We start from the raw sequence: 20,644 nt of genomic DNA, 5'->3' as shown, positions 1-20,644 counted from the left end.
CCCCAGTGCTATCTATTTTGTCACACACATCGTGCTGGTTTGCTGTCAGGGACCCAGGTGAGATGATTGCTCCTTTTCTGACTCAACCTCATAGCAGCTAAAAGAAACATGAGGATATTTTGTACTGCTCATAGTTTAGTAACATTTTAATATATAAACAAACAAAAGCCCTCATATAAAGATCCACTACAAACAAGTTATGTGAACCAATGGATTTAGCATGTGCTCTGTCACACTTTCTAGGAGGCGTTTCCCTTGGAACCTGATCCTGTTGGCCATTTTTGTGAGTTGGAAAATTCTGAGTCACTCTGAATGAATGGAAATGTGGCCCAACCTGTAATGGCCAATATTGTTTTTATGTGATGCTGTAGAGAAAGTATTAAGTATGTTACATAATGTATTTTAATAACATTGCATATTTTGTTTTAGACACTGGCCTTATCGTTCATGACTGGAAACATAGCAAGGTGAGGCATGTGTCACTTTAGATGAGATGCAGTGGGTGAGGAAATGGGAAATAGTATGACTAGATATACTGGTACCCTTCATTTACACTTTATTTTTCTTTGTGATAGAATAAAATATTTGGTTTTTAGATTTTGTTGTTGCTTTTAGCTTTGGTGTCACCAATGTGATTTTAATATTTGATACTTGCCTGTTAATGGGTTTCCAAAACTGGGGTTCTATTAATTATTAAGCTATTAATTGAATCATAACAATTTAAAAATTAAAAAAAATAATTTTGAAACAATCGAGATATAACTCTTGGTAAAAAGATGAAATATTTAATTGATCTGATGTCATGTGACCTTCCAAAGAACCCTGAACTTAATTGTTATTAATAAATAACTTTTGTTGTTGTTATTATTATTGACTTAATTTTTTATTGACCACTTAGTAACCTAAATTCTTAAAATAAATATATTAGGGTCAAAGTGATTTAGCTGACCAAAAAGTTGGGGAATCCCTGCATTGCCTGTAAATGTGAAATTACATACATTTGTAAATTGTAATGTGTTTGAAAGACAAAAGCCTTCCAGCTATAGTTCTACATGGTTAAATGACTCACTGAGTGATAAATCAAATAATGATTGTTCACCAGGAGCAGATTAGATATGCAATTTTGAGAAAACATCTTAAAAATGAAATAAAATCAAATGCTGTGTGGCTCTCAGTTTTCAGTGATTGTCTCATGATGACTAGTGGCTGGTCTGTGTGTGGCCAGCCACAAGCCTAGAAGACCTTCTGAATGTATATAAGCAGTAGGCTTTTTTAGAAAGGAACATTTAAAAGATTAAAAAAGTAGTTCAGAGAATCAATCAGTTCTGAATCATTTACTGCCATTGTGAGATGTAATGAGACTAGTTATATTTGTATTAATTACAAGTATTTTAATGTGTAATATACTCCATTTACAAATACTTATTTTTTTTTTAACTGATTACATAATCAACAGTTACTAACCAGCTCTATTATAATGTGTTTGCAGTTATTACAGTACTAAGGCAGTGTTTATGGCGCTGGGCATCACTGTTGTGGTGTGCGTTGCGGTAACGGTCTTCTGCTTTCAGACTAAGGTAGGGTGCACATTTAATATAAACACCAGCATCATGATTTCACATCAAGGCATTGTCAAAGTGTGTTAACGTGCTTTTCAATTCTATAGGTGGATTTCACTAAATGTGCAGGCTTTTTCAGCATACTCGGAATCGTGGTGTTTGTGACTGGCATCATTACAGTTATCGTGCTGTCATTCAAATACGTAAGCGTGACTTTACGTCTTGTATTTGCACAAAAATTGTAATTCGATAATGTAACAGTTGTTGTTTTTTTAGGTTCCATGGCTTCACATGCTGTATGCATCTATAGGAGCCATTGCATTCACTCTGGTATGTCTATTCACAATCAAATTGAATTGCTTCACCATTTTTGGAAGACTTTGGTTCTGCATGGGAACATTGTTTATTCTTTCCCTCCTAAAATCTCTTCTTTGCGTTTGTGTGTTTGTAAATATTAGTTTCTGGCCTATCATACCCAACTGCTCATCGGAAACAGGAAGCTCTCCATCGAACCGGAGGAGTATGTGTTTGCTGCTCTCTCCCTTTATGTTGACATTGTCCAGATCTTCCTCTTCCTCCTGCAAATTATCGGATTTGCAGAGAGATAGAAGCTTCAAGCTGGCAGATGAACCGTTTCTGTACTTTCATAATGGCTTTACTGTGTATGTATTATGCAGTGTCTTCTCAGTCAATTCCCAACTAATATATACTCAAATAATGCTGGACTTCTAAAATATATCTTGCATTGTACTGATCAAACAAAGGGATGAATGACTAACTATTGAGGATTTCCATGATTAACTTACCATATACCATTAACTTACTATATTCTGATAAAATATTAGTTATATCACTTAGCCTTTACTGTTTACAGCTCCATATCATGGTAATGAATACTCACTTTCAGAAATGAATCTGTATTATGCATATTTCTACTGTATAGATATATATTAAATGGGTGTGGTCATTTTGGACAATGGTATAGGTTTTCTGCTGTGTATATACAATCCAACTGTATTTCAGTTTATGAATTTAGAGTATTTATCTCTGACATCTTTTATATGGAATATAAATCTATATTTTTATTTTATTTTTAGCTTTTGCTTTGGGAAATGTCTTTGAATTGGATACTACACTTAAATAAACATTACAGCTTGTGATATACAGTGGTGCCCTTCCATTTTTGTTTAGCCCAAAAAGATAATGTAAATAAATTATAAAGTGTTAAATACATCTAAATAAATGTCATATATTAGAATGATATAAACAAAGCAAACATGTATTTCCTGTTACAATGTTCTCAGACAACAATGTGGTTGGTTTATGTAGTCGTCATCGTGATGATGGTCGTCATAAAAAGGAACACGAGTATTATTCAGTCATTGATTTTTAATAGATAATATTGGTTGCTTAAGTTATTCTGAATATTTATGGCATGGTAACGACTGTGATTACATCAAAATGTTTTCAACTCCTTGATTGTAATCTCACAAGGTCCACCATAATAAATGCTTGCTTTCTACAATGTCTCTGTTATATTCTGCCTGGTTCACTGTCTCCATGGCAACCTGATGAGAAGTGCTCAAAGAAGCCATTCTCTAGTACAATAGAGTCCTTTTACAGAAGTAGAGCATTCACTGTGTCCTGGTGTCAGGTTTATATCGGTCCCTCTCGTAATCTCCCTCATTGGCTTTCTTCATTCTCTGTCTGATTTTCAGCTGCTTCAGTCGGTTCTTGTCCACCTGTCTCTTTGCCAGAATAAAGCCGATGATTCCAGTAGGCAGGCCAATCATCCTGGGAGAAACACTGCAGCGTCAGCTATTCAATTTATAGATTTTCAGTCCTGATTTGATTCTGAAGCAGAACTCAAACATGCAATCTGAGCTTTACTTACCATGCATATCCAATTTTCATCATTGGATTTTTGGCCTTTCTTTTGGGGATGTACTCAGGCCTGTTATCGTCGTCTTCCTCATCGTCTTCCTCTTCTTTCTTTTGTTGATTGGTCTTATTTTCAGGTTCAGCTCCTTTCTGTGCGTTCATAACTTTTGGAGATTCTATCTTGGTGATGGTTTGTGAGGCATAATGTCCACAGTGTAAAGCTCTGCTGTGCAAAGCATTCTTCTGCAGTCTGAGACGGGCAACTGTCTGCTCAAAGTGTGATCTAATCCACAACTGATACAAACCTGAAAAACAAGCGTATATAGGTTAGGATTTTATTGAGCCGACATTTATCTTCTAGGCAGGTGCTTTCCTACCGTACACACTAGAGCGCATGTTTTTTGTGTAACATAAAATAAAAATGGAATATAGTGCCACTAAGAAAGAAGAGTTATTTGCATGCAGAGGAAGCATCTGGTCAGGTTAGTAATGAGGGTTAAGGGTTAAGAGTACGTGCAGATGATCTCAGCAGTTGAACTATGGCATGGAAAACGGGTACAAAAAGATACCGTGACTTTATTTCACAATTCTGAATTTTTATTCTTGCAACTGCCAATTTATAACGCTCAATTCAGAGTTTGTAACTTGCAATTGCCAGTTTATAATCACAATTCAGAGGGGCAAAAGTCAGAAATAATTTGCAATTGCTAGTTTGTGTATCTTGCAATTCTGAAAAAGTTATTATTATGATAAGTTAGTTAATCTTCCTAGAGTTCTCATTATGACATGCACTGATCCGGCATAACATTATGACACTATGACCTAATATTGTGTCTGTTCCCCTTTTTGTTCCAAAACAGCTCTGACCCATTTGAGCCATGGACTCCACTTGACCCCTGTAGGTGTGCTGTGGTCTCTGGCAGTAGATAAAAATAAACGTTTGTTAGCAGTAGATCCTTTAAGTCCTGAAAGTTGCAAGGTGGTGCTTCCATGGATCGGACTTTGTTTAGCAGATCCCACAGATGCTCAATTAGATTGAAATCTGGGGAATTTGGAGGCCAAGTCAACACCTCAAACTCATTGTGTGCTCAAACCATTCCCAAACCATTTATGCTTTGTGGCAGGGTGTGGTTTCCTGCTGAAAGAGGCCACAGCCACCAGGGAATACCATTTCCACGTGATGTAAAAGAAAACGTGATTCATCAGACCAGGCCACCTTCTTCCATTGCTCCTTGGTCCAGTTCTGATGCTCACGTGCCCGCTGTTGGCACTTTCAGCTGTGGACAGGGGTCAGCATGGGCATCCTGGCTGGTCTGCAGCTCCACATGCGACAAACTGCGATGCACTGTGTATTCTGACACCTTTCTGTCAGAACCAGCATTAACTTCTTGAGCAACTTGAGCTACAGTAGCTCGTCTGTTTGATCGGACCACACGGGCCAGCCTTCGCTCCCCATGTGTATAAATGAGCCTTGGCCGGCCATGACCCTGTCTTCAGTTCACCGCTGTTCCTTACTTGGACCACTTTTGATAGATACTGACCACTACACCCCATAAGAGCTGCAGTTTTGGAGATGATCTGACCCAGTCGTCTAGCCATCACAATCTGGCCATGTCAAACTCTGTCAAATCCTTAGATTTGCCGATTTTTCCTGCTTCTAACACATCAACTTTAAGGACAAAATGTTCACTTACTGCCTAATATATCACCTGTCACGTGTGGGTCATAATGTTATGCCTGATCGGTGTATTTAAGCTTAATCTGTTCTTTGCATTCATTCAGTGGATAGCTGCTGCATGAATGTCAAGTTATCATGAAAAGTTGCAAATGCAATTTTAATTTAAATTAATAACGGTGGTTTAAAAACATTCATTCGTAAAACAATAATGTCCAGTCAATGCATTTAATTATGTGTAAACCTGTTTATATACCTTGAAACGTCGACCTCATCAGGTTCCTACAGGGCGCAGCCATCTTTGTTGTGCAAGGAAGAGAACGCGTGCTCACGTAGCTTAATGACGCACTATCACGCGGTGCAGGGAAGACGTAAAACACGGAAGTCTAATTCGCCAGTGGGTGATTTCCTATGGTTCCCTCGATATACTTTCCCATAGGATTTTCCTAAAGCCTTTGGGCAAACAAAACGTGGCGATACTTTTGTTCTACAACGTAAACTTTACAAACTCACACAACCCAATCTTTATTATCTAGTTGTTAATTAGAATCGTTAAACGTAACTTACGTTCTCAAAAATTAAGATAGCTTAATTACTTCAAAATTCGCTTTACATGGGTGTAATTTACGGTAGAATAACACGTCAAAGTTAATGTTATGTCTCGTAAAGTTATGTTTACTACACGCTTTATTTTACTCTAAATGTGAAATTTCCCGAGGGAACCAGGTTCTGACGTCAGACCCTAATCCCTTTAATTGACACATAAAATAATTATTCAAAGAAAATGTTTTTTTTTGTATTTGAATTCTGAAAAAAATCTGTGCAAGTCAAGACTCTTCTGGTGCACAAGTATAGGTTGATATAATGTGGTACTTTGTTTCAGAAATAAATGTAAATTGTAACGTTACCTTTTTGTATTTTTATCTGTAAATATTGAATGTTTTTTCTTAATCTAGTTCATCATTCATATATAAAAATGTTTGATTCAAAATTCGATGTATTTGAACATGCATTTTGTACTGGTAAATGGCCAGCAACATTTTAAATGGTATCTAAACAACCAGTATATCTTTTTTTTTTTCAAAAAAAAAAAAAAAAACTTGCCTTTCACCAAATAAACAATTTTATTTATTGCATAATGAACAAGTTATTATGATGTTATACTTTGACAGCGCTTTTAACAAAACATGATAAAGATTATATGCAAAATAACAATGCATTTCATGTCCTTTACCAACATTCTAAAATATTCTAAAACAAGAGAACAGTAAAAAAACAAGAAACATATTTACAAACATTTTTTTTTTTTTTGTAAGGTCATACATCCTCTTAAAAATTATGGGTATACCCATCCTAAAATCCAAAAACAACCAATTTACAAAGAGAGAAGAGACTGAAGAGGGCTGCTTCCTGAACACCATCTCATCAAACATCCCTTATTTGGAGTTAATACAGCAGAAGGTCTAGTCATCGAATGTGTAGTTGGGGTTGACGACCAGAGTGACATCTTCCTCCTGGGACTCTTTTCCACTGGACTCAGCTGACCCTTTCAGACCTGACTGTGTCAGCTCAATCAGAATATAATCCTGGTAAAAAATAAAAAATAAATTGTTAAAACACTTTTCATGTTGTCTCCATCCCACTTCTTTCCACCACAGAATAAAAATATATTTAAAACAGATTTATATCACATGAAAACGTCTCCTTACGTAATGAACCAGTCTGTAGATAACTTTCTCGATCATTGTCTTCTTATTGATGAGTTCCATTTCTGAATCAATCTCTGATTCGATTTCCTTCAGGTACCAGTTCACTACTTCACTCTTCTTAAGTGCAGACTCATCCTCGACTAGTAGAAATGACACAATGCAAATTAGATTCCTCTGGGCTGTGTTTTATCTGAGCTTGTCATGTTGTAGTCTGTGATAAAAATGCATAATAATTGCTAAAATGTCAGTTAAAGGCTTGTACAGAGTGCTCACCTTCCTCAGCATGACGCAGATGTAGCACCACTAGGTTTGAAATGCGTTTATACTCGGCAAACGATAGTCGCAGTGAGGGTTTAGCGCTTTCTCCATTGACCCCATGACCATTAATACCATTTGTGTGTTCGTGACCATTTACTTCTCCGTTAACAGCTTCATTCACACCGTTAGGTGCATCATGGCCTTAAAAAAGCGAGAAAACAAATACAAGTTAGTTATCACTCTTTTTAACTACAAGGCCTCCCAATCAAAGATGAACTCAACTCAAAAATATGACGGCATTTTAATGCATAGATATGTGTATATGTAGATGCCACATTCGATTGCTCCAGACATGACGAACCATCATTTGAACCATCATTCACAGTCATTCACACAACCATCATTCACAGTAAGAATCAATGGATACGTTCACACTGTCAGTCCAAATCCGATTAGTTGCGTATCCAATTGGATATGCAAATAACATTTGCATATCCAATCTGTTCTAAAAATCATTGATGTTCTAAAATCTGTTGTAAATCATTGATGTCCCAATGATTGTAACTGTTCAGATCCGATTTGCGCGTCCATGCAGCTCTTTCGTTTTCAGGAATATCATCATTGGTTTCTATGGCAATGACGTTGCCTTAGTAGGCATGAGACAAAAACTGACACATTACATGTGATTTTTGGCCGTTCAGACTTGCTAAAACTGATCGGATTTCAATGCACAAAAATGCACTGCCAATTGGATTTGGACTGCCAATGATGCCAAAACATTGTACAGCTTCTGGTTGTTCAACGCCAAGATTTAAATTCTAAAAGAAATAGATAAGAAAGATAACCTTTCACGTGAGAACGTCTTTGTTTGCATTTTTACTGCCTAGCTTACTTTGTTTAAGTCTACTGCAGCTCTCGAGTGTTCATGGACCGGCTTTAAATGCTCCAATATGGCGGATGGCTTGCCTATAGTGCCCCTTTGAAATGCTGCTAATATATATTTATAATTTAATGTTTTATTTTTTTCTTCATTTTTGTAGCATTTTAAATTCACCATGAAATCAAAATGAACCATTTTTGCTTGTTATTGAATAATGCCGTATTTATTATGTATTATTTATCAGTGCACATTGTTTTTTTGTTTTTTTTAAGCCCTTGTTATCTTTAATTAAAATAATTTCACTTGCACTTGCAGTGACGTCTCTTCTCCTCTCTGATGACGTGTTTATTGAGATCACAGGTATAACGATCCAATAAATTCCAGGGGAAGAATAGACTATCTCAGCTTCCATTTCATGCCAACTTTGATATGGTGTTAAAGCTACACCATGTAACGCCCTCTGGTGTTTAAAGAAAACACAATTTTTTTAGGACTTTAGCTTATTCACCGTATCACCCAGATACATACCATTTTTATCTCTGTGCCTGACATAACTGTCTGACATACCCACCGCTAGCCTAGCTTAGCACAAAGACTGTAGGTAAACGGCTCCATCTAGCCTACTGCTAGCACAGCGTTCGTGGCTCGACTCATCAAGACTTTTTTCCAAGATGGCTCCTGTGTGTATACGCGTAATGTACTGTCTTTAAAAAGTGTCTTCTTATTAAACTGTTTGTACACTTACAAAGTTCTCAATCCTTCGGTTTGCATGTAGGGACCCTCATTATGCTATCGGGTTAGTGTGAGGCTATTTTGAGCCTTGTTAGTGGTATTAACTAGCGATTTAATTTCACTTGCTCTGTGCCCCATATACTAGCGTTATAAGCTAATTTGTTTTTAGAGATAAAACTCTTTACATTCAATTTCCATGAAAACGCATCCCAGAGAACGATCTACTCGGTAACCATCTGTTAATTACCCCTAGATTAATTTCTCACCGGAGTTGTCCTTTAAAGTAATTGGTTAGATTAGAACCATGCTTTACTACACCAAAATTACTCAAAATGAGTAAAAAAAGTTAATGTGTCTAAAAACAGAAGGCACATGTACTGTACCATTTATCTGATTATCGTCTTCCATGTCCTCTTCTTCCTCCTGATCCAGATTAACATCAGGTGTCTCGACCCGAATAATGGACTTGTTCAGCAGCCTGAAAGCCTCTTTGACATGCTTAGGCTGAACCTACAAAAAAGAAACAAGAAGACATAGAAAAATTTGAACTTATATTGATATTCATTTTAGATATTAGCAAACCAAAATCACGTTGTCGCTTTTTTTTCCCCGTTCCCACCTCATCACAGCAGTGCATCCTGGCCATGCTCTCAGAAAGACGGATCAAGCTTTCCAGCTGGCGAACAGTGATCCTCCAGGCTGATTTAGTGACTCCAGAGCCGTCCCGCTGTCTCAGGCGCTTGTATTGCTCCACAATGAATTCCTCAGACTCCTTTGAGATCTGATATCAAGCACATACACATTGAGACATAGTGAATAAATAGATGACTTTGGGCCCTATTTACACCTGATACTCAGTAGGGCTGGGCATTGACACAAATTTCACAATTAAACTCAATTTTGATTCACAAGCTTGTGATTCAGTTCTGATCAACCCATTTCAATATCAATTCATTTGGATATACTGGATAAATCAGGCACAGTACATCAATTTTCCTCAAAGCAACTATCAGCGATGATTGGCTTTTTTGAGATAAAAGTAACATTGTGTGATGTATTGTTTACAAGCTGTTTTCTTGACATATTTCTGCAATTAAAACACAGATTGAGACATGATACATAATGGTAAGTTCTACAGTACGTTTTATTTCATGCTATAACTAATAAGGAAAAGTTGATCAGTTCACGAGCCACTTTGAGTCGACTACAGCAATCTGTAATGCAATATTATAGAGCACCAAAATGTTATTTTTTGTTTGAGTTTTGTAACTATTGATTATTGAATGGGAGGAGCGCTACAAAATAATGTTTAGTGAAGTTTTCTTCAAGCATCAACTGAACAGCACATACAAAAAATCAGTACTTTGGGATTAAAGAATCGATATTGGCTCACCGAAATGAGAATCAATTAAAATCAATATTTTCAACCCAGCCCTAGTATTCAGATTTATTTTCTCAGTATTTTGTGGCTGTTCTCTATTTTAGGCAGCATCAAAAAGAATGAAGACGAGTCTTCCTGTCACTCACCTTTGGCTTGAACTGGCGAGCAAACAGCAGATATCTGCGGATCTCATCTAGATTGTAGACACGCTCGACAGAATTCTCAATCCTGGAGTGGAGATCCACTATGCGCCTGGCTATGGCATAATCAGTGACCTGAAGAGAAACAGAGAAACATTTACTAACAGTATAACAGCATCCTGCAGTATCCACAAACATCTTCATATGCTGTTGCACTGTTGTTCAGAACAAACATGCTCATACCTCATTGCAGTCATCCACCAGGATGAAGAAGAGATCAAATCGTGACATGATGGGTGCTGTCAGGTTGATGTTCTGCTTGAGAGATTTGGAGCGGTCGTAACGCCCGCTCACTGGGTTCGCCGCAGCCAAGATGGATGTACGCGCGTTCAGAGTGGCCTACAATTCGGAAAAAAATAGTGTCTTATGGAACAAGTATAAAATCTTAACTAGGGGTGACATGAAGAAATTGTTGAATAAATAATTTTTGTTTAGTTTTTTTTGACAAAAAGTATTCTTGACGCTTCATAAAATTAAGGTTGAACCACTGGAGTCACACGGATGATTTTAACGATGTTTTACTACCTTAAAAATTTCAATGAATTGCTGGAGGGGTCAGAGAGCGCTCGGATTTCATCAAAAAATAACTTAATTTGTGCTCTGATGACGAACGAAGGTCTTATGGGTTTGGAATGACATGAGGGTGAGTAATTAATGACAAGATTTTCCTTTTTGGGTGAACTAACCCTTTAATATAATTGAAATGACCTGAGGCCCTGTCCACACGAACACAGGTATTTTCGAAACCGCAGCTTTTTCTATTTGGTTCGGCCATTCGTCCACATGCAAACGCAGTATCTGGACACTGAAACCAAACTTTTTTGAAAACTACTGCCAGGGTGAAGATTTTTCAGTAAAGTAAAGTTAGAGATTTTGACTGGTTACATCAAAACCGGAATCGGCAATAAGCTTTTTTCCAGGCTTCTGATTGGCCAACATGGCTTTCGGTTAGGGTTATATGGCCACATGTTGGTATGGCATGCACAGTGCTTTGGCATTGACAGCGCTTCATAGCATGTTTTTGCATTTTCATGTGGAATTAAACAATTTTTTCAAAACAAAACAAAAAAATTGGAGGAGGAAAAATACGTTTTAATGACTTGCATAACCTCTGATAATCTGATTATAAAATAAAAAAACAAAGAAAGCGATTGGACTAAAGGTTAATCGCCTTTTTATCTAAACTGGTGGTGGAAGCATATCATGAAGGCAGTAAGTTTGTCTAAGCTAAACTGAACAGTAAATACACATTTTGATCATTGACCCCTACCTTGACCCCTGCTTTGGTGATGGAAATGGTCTGCTGCTCCATGGCCTCGTGGATGGCCACTTGATCTCTTGTTTCCATCTTATCAAACTCATCAATGCAGCAAACACCCTATGGACAACAAATATTATGAATATCAAATCACAGATGTTTTACATATATAAATAATTTGTAACAGTTGAACTCACATTGTCAGCCAGCATGAGCGCTCCGGCTTCAATGACAAACTCGTGCGATTCCTCGTCTCTCACCACAGCAGCTGTGAGACCGGCCGCACTGGAGGCTTTACCGCTGGTGTAGACCGCCCGTGGACTGAACTCCTCAACATGCCTGAAGAACAGCCAAACCATGAGAACTTATAGTTATTCTACTGTTTAATACACATTTCAGACAAAAACAAAAAACAGCTGAAATGACATTATGTTTCCTTCTAGAGTAATTACATGAATATATAATTAATCCAATAACATTGTTTGTGCTTTAGAAGCTGAACAAGTCTCACTTAAGGAACTGGCTCTTGGCTGTGCTGGGATCTCCCACAATGCAGACATTGATGTCTCCTCTCAGAGATGTGCCCTCCATTGTGGTTTTAGGAACACCTCCAAACAGCATTAGCAAAATTCCCCGCTTCACCTCGTCATTACCTTAGAACAACACATGAATAATGTAAACCATCTTGATATTATCCAATAGGTTGTGTGGAATGATTCACATAGAATGCAATTTGAGATGTATGCGAATGATAGACATACATGCTGGCCAGGCCAACAAATCCCAATAATGACATTCAATGACAGCCACTCATTTGTGCTATTAATTATATTGTCCTGTATCATACAATGTCAAAGTTATGGTGTAATGGACTTTCAATGGTGGGCAGGAGTCTCTCAGGGTTCATTAAAAATGTCTTTGTGTTTCAAATAAAATAATAAAAGTCGTATGGGTTTGGAACAACATGAGGATAAGTAAATGACTATGATCATTTACTGCGAGTACATTAAATCTCTATTGGCTGACTAATAATATATGCAGGGGATAATTCACGACTAGCTGTGCATTAAATGATTTGCATGATGTGGAGGCAAAGAACCCCCCAATGTGAAGCGGAGTAAATTCAAATAGTTTAATGCACAACTATCTGTATATATCATGGTCATCTGCCAGCAACTGTTATTGATGTTTGGGACGCAATATTAGACCGGAAGGTTAAAAATTAGTTATTTTCATCAGTTATGGCTCATTAGATCTAGTATTCTGTATGCTTTAAATCAGACACAGAGATAAAGAAGTGCATTAGATTACATTTATTTGAATTGCTTGCGTTTGTGCAGCATCTCTCTACTAACAATGAAGCTGCAAGTTTAATTACTTCAAAAACAACGGAATATAATGTAGCGATTTAACAGGGAAGATACCTTTAATAATAAAAGTCACAGGGCAGCATTGAAAACAAGTTTCTGTGCATCTGAATGTTGCTGTGTGTGAGTAGCGCAATTTCCCATCTCTGTGTGCCAGTAATGTGTGTGTGCGCTTAAAAGCGTATTTAATATAGAATAGCGATTAAAATGACTGGATCGACTGGTGCTTTAAAATTTTAATGCACACCATCCAGCCAGTCAGAACCATTTATCTATACAGACCATGGTATACATAGAATATAATGTACAATCCTTAGATTTTGATAGAGTCAATTTGTCTTTGTGCCCAACTTAGAAGTAATTTATGACCAATGATAATCATAGTGACTAACCGTGAATGGTAGGGAAAAGGCTGGTGCAGAGGTTGTGATAGAGGTTTTTATCTTGACTCATCTCAAACACCTTCTCCCACTCCTGTACCGACATCTGTTTCTTGATGCTCTCTGCCGTCTGCTCCTCATCCCGGATCTCCTTACCACCAAACTACAAACAGAGACAGCCCATTAAAATAATGTTAAATAATAAAAAATGAGACATCCATGTGGAAATGTTGGACTTGACTCTTACTCTGGGATTGGTGGGGGATACGTGGCATGCCAAGAAAGCAAGTTTGTAGGAAAGTTCTCTGACGCCCAGCGCTTTAAGCCCACGGAGACCCTCGTTCTCGTAACCCTGTACACCAGCCGCACGCGAGCTGGTCTCTGCACGCACACCTGAAACAAACATAATTGCATGATTCTGAGATTTAAAATCACTGTATTATTATCAGTGATGCCCGACTGGATGAGAGATGTATACCTGGCGTGGACAGCTGTGATACATCAGGCACAACGATGAGGGAGCCAATGAAGTCACATTTATCACCGGCCTGAGCCGACTCCACAGCCTCAGCCCGCAGAATCACCTCCATACTACGAGGAATGGAGCCTCGTGGCAGCTCAGCCTGTGTCTCCTGGATACGCACCTGGTATCAAGGTAAGTAAACGTCAACATAAACTAAATTGTAGATACTGTAGTCAAACAAGAGGATGGCTTGGGGCCAGTATGACTTATCTGCTCAATCAATCGGACAGAGCGCAATAAAATAGGTTAACGTTTTCTGCAACTGTTATTTCTGTGTAGGGCTACATGATTAAAGTTAGCATAATATATTCATGGCAGGACTTGACTTTTCTCCATCAGGAATTGATTAGATCATTGTAGTTTATTATTGCTGTCATCTCATGTGTGACAGATTGGAAAGTAATTTTGATTAAAGATTAAAAATAATATTACTATATATATATATATATATATATATATATATATATATATATATATATATATATATATATATATATATATATATATATATATATAAATACTGAAATATTCAACAACAAAAAAAGAATTGTTGTTTTCATGTTGATATCATAATGACTTTAAATAAAACTGAATTTGTGATCTGGCTTATCCAATTGTAAAGGCTGTCATTTAATTCAATAAATATATGTGCATTGTGTGAAATATTACAATAATATTTATTTTTAATAATAACAATATATAACATAATACAACAAAAATGTTATAATAATAATAACAATAATTATTAACTCATAATAATCGTAAACAATATAATAACTGAGCAGCCATACAATGGTTTTGTTCAGCTAATACTTTTTTTTATCACTGATGCAATTTTTTACCAAATTTTTATCAATTTTTTTCCACAAATCATGCAGGCCTATTCCTGTTTAAATACATAAATAATAAAAGTTATTAGAAACTGGCGTTAGAAATATCTATTGACACACCTTTCTATTGTCAATATTTACTGATTTATTTATTTTATTTTCTGGACTTTAGTTCCCCGTTAACTTCAAATATGGCTTCTGTAAGTCCTTTATATAAATGGCCGGAAGTATTATGTTTTAATATTTTTATTTTATTGCAAATGGTCATGTCACTTTTCACATGGTCACTTAAAAATATGTTGCAGAAAAATGGATGCTGCATTTTTGCCCAGCCAACAGAAAAATATTCTTATCAATGAACTTGTGACATAATCAACTACACACCAGCCTTTTTTTTTTTTACTCTTCCCTGTACATGCTTTGTACTGCGACTTCTCCTTCACAGGTAAGAAAGTTATAGTGTATGGTTTAAAAAGCACCTGTCATACCTTCTGGAAGTCAATGAATTTGGATTTGTTTGTATCCAGGAGAAAGCGTCTTCGGTTGTTGCACACAGGATTGCGGCAAATGCTCGGCTGGGTGTATTTAAACTGCTGCTCCACGTCCTTTATCACGCCCTGACAGTCCAAACACAGGAAGGTCCCGCTCACCAGCTCAGGGTGAACAGGGTGAGTACGGACAACCTGGCCACTGATGCGCACGAGCGAGCCAACTTTCATCGCGGTTAACTCGCGGATCCTGCAGGAAACCCACAAAAAGAGAGCATGAGTTATATTTTAGTTTAAAATGATTAATCAGTCATTGCATCTTATAAATCACTTTACTTGTGTCTGGTTGGTAGATCCTGGAAGGCAACATAAAATTCCTTGGAGATAGGTACTTCTCCATGATCCCGAGCAAAATTACGCACAGCACGGCACAGGTAGGGGTAAAGTCTATAGCAAAAAAAAAAAACATATGTTTTACTTTGAACATGCTGGTAAAAACAGTATTATCGATTTAATGTAGTTGTCAAAGCCTTTGCCAAATGCAAGTCCATTTGCAGTACATACTCATATTACACACATTTATTTGCACAATAACCATCTGAGATAATGTATTTATTATTATGGGTTTCATAAGAGTGCTTCGGGTTATTCCAGGCAGATTTTCTGATGCACGCACACTTATGTTTCAAAATGTAAGCATGCAATAACTTGACATTGTTATACTTAATAAAAATAATAATACTTATAAAAGGTATACTTCAATGTTGTTACTATAGTAATAAAAACATGCAATTTTAAGCATTAATATTATGATAAATGAGTAATTGTAATTAAACAGTAGAATAAGCTAAGTATATGAGATATTATGTCATATTAGATGTCTTTAAAGCTGCAGTCTGTAACTTTTTGCACTCTTTTGGTTAATAAACAGAACTGCATGACATTCTTCTTTCAGACAAATACAATCAGTGTTATATTAAAATATGTAGTGGCTTTTCTAAGCATTATAATGTTAGTACATGGCAGCCTAATACAGCCCATACACTTTCTTTGTAAGTTAGATATTATACTTCATAGTTTTAAATATTAATATTTTCTTACAAAAACTGTCACATGCCTGTCCTGTCGTGTGTGCACTTGTGGGTTTTGTTATGTTGAGCATGTGCTCGTGTCCCTGTCAGTTCCCTCCCCCTTGTTATCTGATTATTGGTTAATTTGCCCCACCTGTTCTCCCTCATTATCTGCCTTGTTTGTTCCCTTTATAATCTCCTTGTGTTTGTCAGTCTGTGTTGGATCCTTGTGTAATGTCTGCGTCTTCCGTCCTCCCTGTGATTCTGTTGGTTTGTTTAAGTTTGTATTTATATTATTCTATTATGTGTTTTTCCCCCTCGTGGGTTTTGTTTTGAGTTTATGTTTTATTTTATAATAAATTATCATTTTCTGCACTTGAGTCCTCGCACCCTTTTCCCTTGTCTGTGACGTGACAGAAGGATCCAACCATACAATGAGGACTCAGCAGAGAAGTTCTCCCTCGGTGCCAGTCCCGGGGGTCCCGAGTCCGGGAATCCCGAGTCCAGACATGGCCTGGAGGGCTGTTATGGGAGGCTTTGTGGTGGCAGTCCTGCATGCTTGGGAGAAGCACAGGGTGTCATCCACAACTCCGGTGGTCCCAGTTCCGGTGGATCGTGTTCCGGTGGTCCCAGTTCCGGTGGTCCCTGTGCCGGTGGATCGTGTTCCGGTGGATCGTGTTCCGGTGGTCCCAGTGCCGGTGGATCGTGTTCCGGTGGTCCCAGTGCCGGTGGATCGTGTTCCGGTGGTCCCTGTGCCGGTGGATCGTGTTCCGGTGGTCCCTGTGCCGGTGGATCGTGCTCCGGTGGTCCCTGTGCCGGTGGATCGTGCTTCGATGGTCCCTGTGCCGGTGGATCGTGCTCCGGTGGTCCCTGTGCCGGTGGATCATGTTCCGGTGGTCCCTGTGCCGGTGGATCGTTTTCCGGTGGTCCCTGTGCCGGTGGACTCCATTCCGGTGGTCCCGAGTCCGGAAACGGCCTGGAGGGCTGTGATGGGATGCTTTGTGGTGGCAGTCCTGCATGCGTGGAAGGAGCACATGGCTTTATCCGAAGCCCCGGAGGCAGTTCCGGTGGTCCCTGTGCCGGTGGATCGTGTTCCGGTGGTCCCTGTGCCGGTGGATCGTGTTCCGGTGGTCCCTGTGCTGGTGGATCGTGTTCCGGTGGTCCCAGTTCCGGCAGATCATGTTCCGGTGGTCCCAATGCCAGCAGATCGTATTCCGGTGGTCCCAGTGCTGGTGGATACTGCTGGACTGGAGAAGTTTCCCCAACGCCCTGCCTGCGCCGCTGAGGCGTCCTGCTCTCCCTGTGCCGCTGAGGCGTCCTGCTCTCCGTGCGCCGCTGAGGCGTCCTGCTCTCCGTGCGCCGCTGAGGCGTCCTGCTCTCCGTGCGCCGCTGAGGCGTCCTGCTCTCCGTGCGCCGCTGAGGCGTCCTGCTCTCCGTGCGCCGCTGAGGCGTCCTGCTCTCCGTGCGCCGCTGAGGCGTCCTGCTCTCCGTGCGCCGCTGAGGCGTCCTGCTCTCCGTGCGCCGCTGAGGCGTCCTGCTCTCCGTGCGGCGCTGAGGCGTCCTGCTCTCCGTGCGCCGCTGAGGCGTCCTGCTCTCCGTGCGCCGCTGAGGCGTCCTGCTCTCCGTGCGCCGCTGAGGCGTCCTGCTCTCCGTGCGCCGCTGAGGCGTCCTGCTCTCCGTGCGCCGCTGAGGCGTCCTGCTCTCCGTGCGCCGCTGAGGCGTCCTGCTCTCCGTGCGCCGCTGAGGCGTCCTGCTCTCCGTGCGCCGCTGAGGCGTCCTGCTCTCACCGCGCCGCTGAGGCGTCCTGCTCTCACCGCACCGCTGAGGCGTCCTGCTCTCCGTGCGCCGCTGAGGCGTCCTGCTCTCACCGCGCCTCCCTGGCGCCCCCTGCACTCACCGCGCCTCTCTGGCGCCCTGCTCTCACCGCGCCTCCCTGGCGCCCTGCTCTACCCGCACTGCCCTGGCTGCCTGAACTCTATGGGCCGCCCCGGCCGCTTGAACTTGGTGGGCCTCCCGAACTCGGTGGGCCGCCCTGGCCATTTGAACTTTGTGGGCCACCATGGCCTCCTGAACTTTTTGTTTTCCTCGTTCCTCCCTTGTTTACCCCTCCCTTGTCTGTACCTTCTTTGTCTGTCCCTCCCGTGCCCCCCTGGTCTGTCCCTCCCGTCCCTCCCTGGTCTGTCCCTCCCGTCCCTCCCTGGTCTGTCCCTCCCGTCCCGCCCGGGTCTGTCCCTCCCGTCCCTAGTGGAGCGTCTGGTAGCCGCTCCTTAAGGAGGGGGTAATGTCACATGCCTGTCCTGTCGTGTGTGCACTTGTGGGTTTTGTTATGTTGAGCATGTGCTCGTGTCCCTGTCAGTTCCCTCCCCCTTGTTATCTGATTATTGGTTAATTTGCCCCACCTGTTCTCCCTCATTATCTGCCTTGTTTGTTCCCTTTATAATCTCCTTGTGTTTGTCAGTCTGTGTTGGATCCTTGTGTAATGTCTGCGTCTTCCGTCCTCCCTGTGATTCTGTTGGTTTGTTTAAGTTTGTATTTATATTATTCTATTATGTGTTTTTCCCCCTCGTGGGTTTTGTTTTGAGTTTATGTTTTATTTTATAATAAATTATCATTTTCTGCACTTGAGTCCTCGCACCCTTTTCCCTTGTCTGTGACGTGACAAAAACACATCAGTTCACTTCAGAAGGCCTTCAGATTTTGGGCTGACATTCACTACCATTATAATGCTTTGATTAGACAAGATATTTATTAATATAACTCTGATTGTATTCGTCTGAAAGAAGAATATCATAACCACTTAGGATGGCTTGAGGGTGAGTAAATCATGGAGTCATTTTTATTTTTGGGTGACCTATCCCTTTAAGGTGAAAGGGACAGGTCAACAGTGTAAATATAGATTGCAGCTGTAATTACATGCTGTCTTTTTTATTTTTTATTTATAATAAGTACAATGTTAAAACATGCATTTGCATTTACACAATAAGTGCACTGTATCAAATTATTAAATTATGTGTTAGTGCATAGTAGGTAAAGACACTTGATATAAAGTCGGACCGTATATGGTGGGTAAGTTCTAAAACAATGTATGTTTTGCCTCCCTTCATACCTGTAGAATTCCTCCTGGATGGCGGTTGCCAGTTCTTGATTAAAGCCCTCAAGGTCGATAAAACTGACCACGAGTGTGTTTCTCTCAGGCCGGATCAATTCCTCTGCGTCCCGCAGGTACTTCACCTCTCCATCACTATTATGAAACCTGCGGAGCGGTGCACAAACGTGTTAGTACACAATTATGATTACACAAATTAATAAAAATCACGCAAAGTTTTTACAATATAGAAAAAACGATGATGGGTGCTTATGTCACGTGCGCAAGTCCAAAAATGTCAATTGCATATAAATAACGTTACATCTGTAATTTATTATAAAATCATATGACTAACGTTACTGTATAAGCGTGTAATGTTTATTCGAATTATTATTGCTATTCTATACTGGTGCCCATCGTGTAATGTTAACCAGTGATCCCGAAGAACAATAAGAAACACCGCGTTTACTCACTCTTCCAAAAAAGCCTGGAATAACTTTTGGCATTTTTCTGCCAGCTCGTCCTTCATCATCTGACCAGCATTCTGATTCGCTCCAGGTTCCATAAGATCCATTTTAAAATAATTGCTATTACAAAGTTATAACAATATGTACTCTCCGTCCACACGAAGTACAGCACACGAGCTCTTGCAGAAGTTTTCGCGCGAAATGCTGTACCATGTGATTGTTTCGCGCCACCAGGGACCAATCAGATAGTTGCTTTTCTGTGCTGCGACTACAATTGGACCATAGTTGCCAATCATTTTCGAGCTTTCTGTTCAGGGTCGTGGCATCGAGTTGAGGTTAGATAGTTTATACATTTTAGTTTTATACAATAAAAAAAAGTTAAAAGATTGAAAAAAAGAAGAAAGAAAAGTATTTGTTTATGTAAAACAGGGTACTCAAAAACGGACGAAGCTTAGCGTTTAGAAGTTTGATTGATCAGGTACCGTACTTAGATCCACATACAAACAGTATAAATAACAAACATGCTATTTTAACACTTCATTATGTTTTTTTATTCAAATTACGTAACAGTGTCTTGTATAAAATAATTTTTAGACCGATGCACTGTTTGTCACATGGTACCTGTTACTGTTCTCAGAGCCGGTGACGTTGAACCAATCACAGTCGTTTATGATTAATAGAAAGTTTGGATTTTGATGTTCCTTAGAAGCTGTTACATTTCAAAATAATTTATTATTGCCATTATTGTTTTGCACAGAGTATCAATAGGCCTACAGCCAAACAAAACTAAAAATATTGTGACAGTTATTTTGCAGTTATCTCGTTATTTGCGACATGTGTGACATCACTGTCGCCGCGGCCGCCGTTACTTTACTTTGCATTGTTTTTTTTCTTCTGTTTT

General features: G+C 39.6%; 3 protein-coding genes across 3 annotated transcripts in view; 1 reads left to right on the top strand and 2 right to left on the bottom strand.

Moving 5' to 3' along the window:
* Positions 1 to 3,086, top strand: part of tmbim1a (transmembrane BAX inhibitor motif containing 1a) — a 23,392-nt gene extending 20,306 nt beyond the window's left edge. The window contains exons 6-12 of the mRNA XM_067459254.1: positions 7 to 57; positions 244 to 283; positions 430 to 467; positions 1,490 to 1,577; positions 1,667 to 1,762; positions 1,836 to 1,889; positions 2,018 to 3,086. Coding sequence (XP_067315355.1) covers positions 7 to 57; positions 244 to 283; positions 430 to 467; positions 1,490 to 1,577; positions 1,667 to 1,762; positions 1,836 to 1,889; positions 2,018 to 2,167 — 517 coding nt within the window. The 3' untranslated portion in view covers positions 2,168 to 3,086. The remainder of the gene's footprint in view (positions 1 to 6; positions 58 to 243; positions 284 to 429; positions 468 to 1,489; positions 1,578 to 1,666; positions 1,763 to 1,835; positions 1,890 to 2,017) is intronic.
* Positions 3,087 to 3,192: 106 nt separating this feature from the next.
* On the bottom strand, positions 3,193 to 5,524 carry si:ch73-71c20.5 (DUF4748 domain-containing protein). The gene is made up of 3 exons (XM_067459255.1): positions 5,372 to 5,524; positions 3,454 to 3,745; positions 3,193 to 3,353 (listed from the first exon to the last, which is right to left on the bottom strand). Exons 1-3 carry the CDS (start codon positions 5,412 to 5,414, stop codon positions 3,194 to 3,196), a joined length of 495 nt encoding a protein of 164 aa, XP_067315356.1. The 5' UTR covers positions 5,415 to 5,524; the 3' UTR covers position 3,193.
* A 725-nt stretch (positions 5,525 to 6,249) lies between these two features.
* On the bottom strand, positions 6,250 to 19,939 carry mcm6 (minichromosome maintenance complex component 6). The gene is made up of 17 exons (XM_067458322.1): positions 19,750 to 19,939; positions 19,298 to 19,444; positions 15,458 to 15,568; positions 15,122 to 15,371; positions 13,759 to 13,924; positions 13,528 to 13,673; positions 13,293 to 13,443; positions 12,045 to 12,186; positions 11,731 to 11,872; positions 11,546 to 11,653; positions 10,459 to 10,614; positions 10,222 to 10,350; positions 9,314 to 9,475; positions 9,078 to 9,204; positions 7,098 to 7,283; positions 6,825 to 6,964; positions 6,250 to 6,701 (listed from the first exon to the last, which is right to left on the bottom strand). The coding sequence occupies exons 1-17, from the start codon at positions 19,848 to 19,850 to the stop codon at positions 6,579 to 6,581; spliced, it is 2,487 nt and encodes an 828-aa protein (XP_067314423.1). The 5' UTR covers positions 19,851 to 19,939; the 3' UTR covers positions 6,250 to 6,578.
* Between the last annotated feature and the right edge of the window lie 705 nt (positions 19,940 to 20,644).

The sequence above is a fragment of the Pseudorasbora parva genome, chromosome 12, assembly GCF_024679245.1.
Source record: "Pseudorasbora parva isolate DD20220531a chromosome 12, ASM2467924v1, whole genome shotgun sequence".
Classification (NCBI taxonomy): domain Eukaryota; kingdom Metazoa; phylum Chordata; class Actinopteri; order Cypriniformes; family Gobionidae; genus Pseudorasbora; species Pseudorasbora parva.
Note: the sequence above shows the minus strand (reverse complement) of the source record. Positions and strands in the feature narration are given on the sequence as shown.

Excerpts from the sequence above, each read along its gene's own strand:
- si:ch73-71c20.5 (XM_067459255.1), bottom strand. The coding sequence starts at position 5,414 with ATGGCTGCGCCCTGTAGGAACCTGATGAGGTCGACGTTTCAAG. Across the intron at positions 3,746-5,371 it reads GATGAGGTCGACGTTTCAAG|GTTTGTATCAGTTGTGGATT; the intron begins GTATATAAACAG and ends CTTGTTTTTCAG. Across the intron at positions 3,354-3,453 it reads ATGAAAATTGGATATGCATG|GATGATTGGCCTGCCTACTG; the intron begins GTAAGTAAAGCT and ends TGTTTCTCCCAG.
- mcm6 (XM_067458322.1), bottom strand. The coding sequence starts at position 19,850 with ATGGATCTTATGGAACCTGGAGCGAATCAGAATGCTGGTCAGATGATG. Across the intron at positions 10,351-10,458 it reads TGGTGGATGACTGCAATGAG|GTCACTGATTATGCCATAGC; the intron begins GTATGAGCATGT and ends GTTTCTCTTCAG. Across the intron at positions 9,205-9,313 it reads GGATGCACTGCTGTGATGAG|GTTCAGCCTAAGCATGTCAA; the intron begins GTGGGAACGGGG and ends TCTTTTTTGTAG.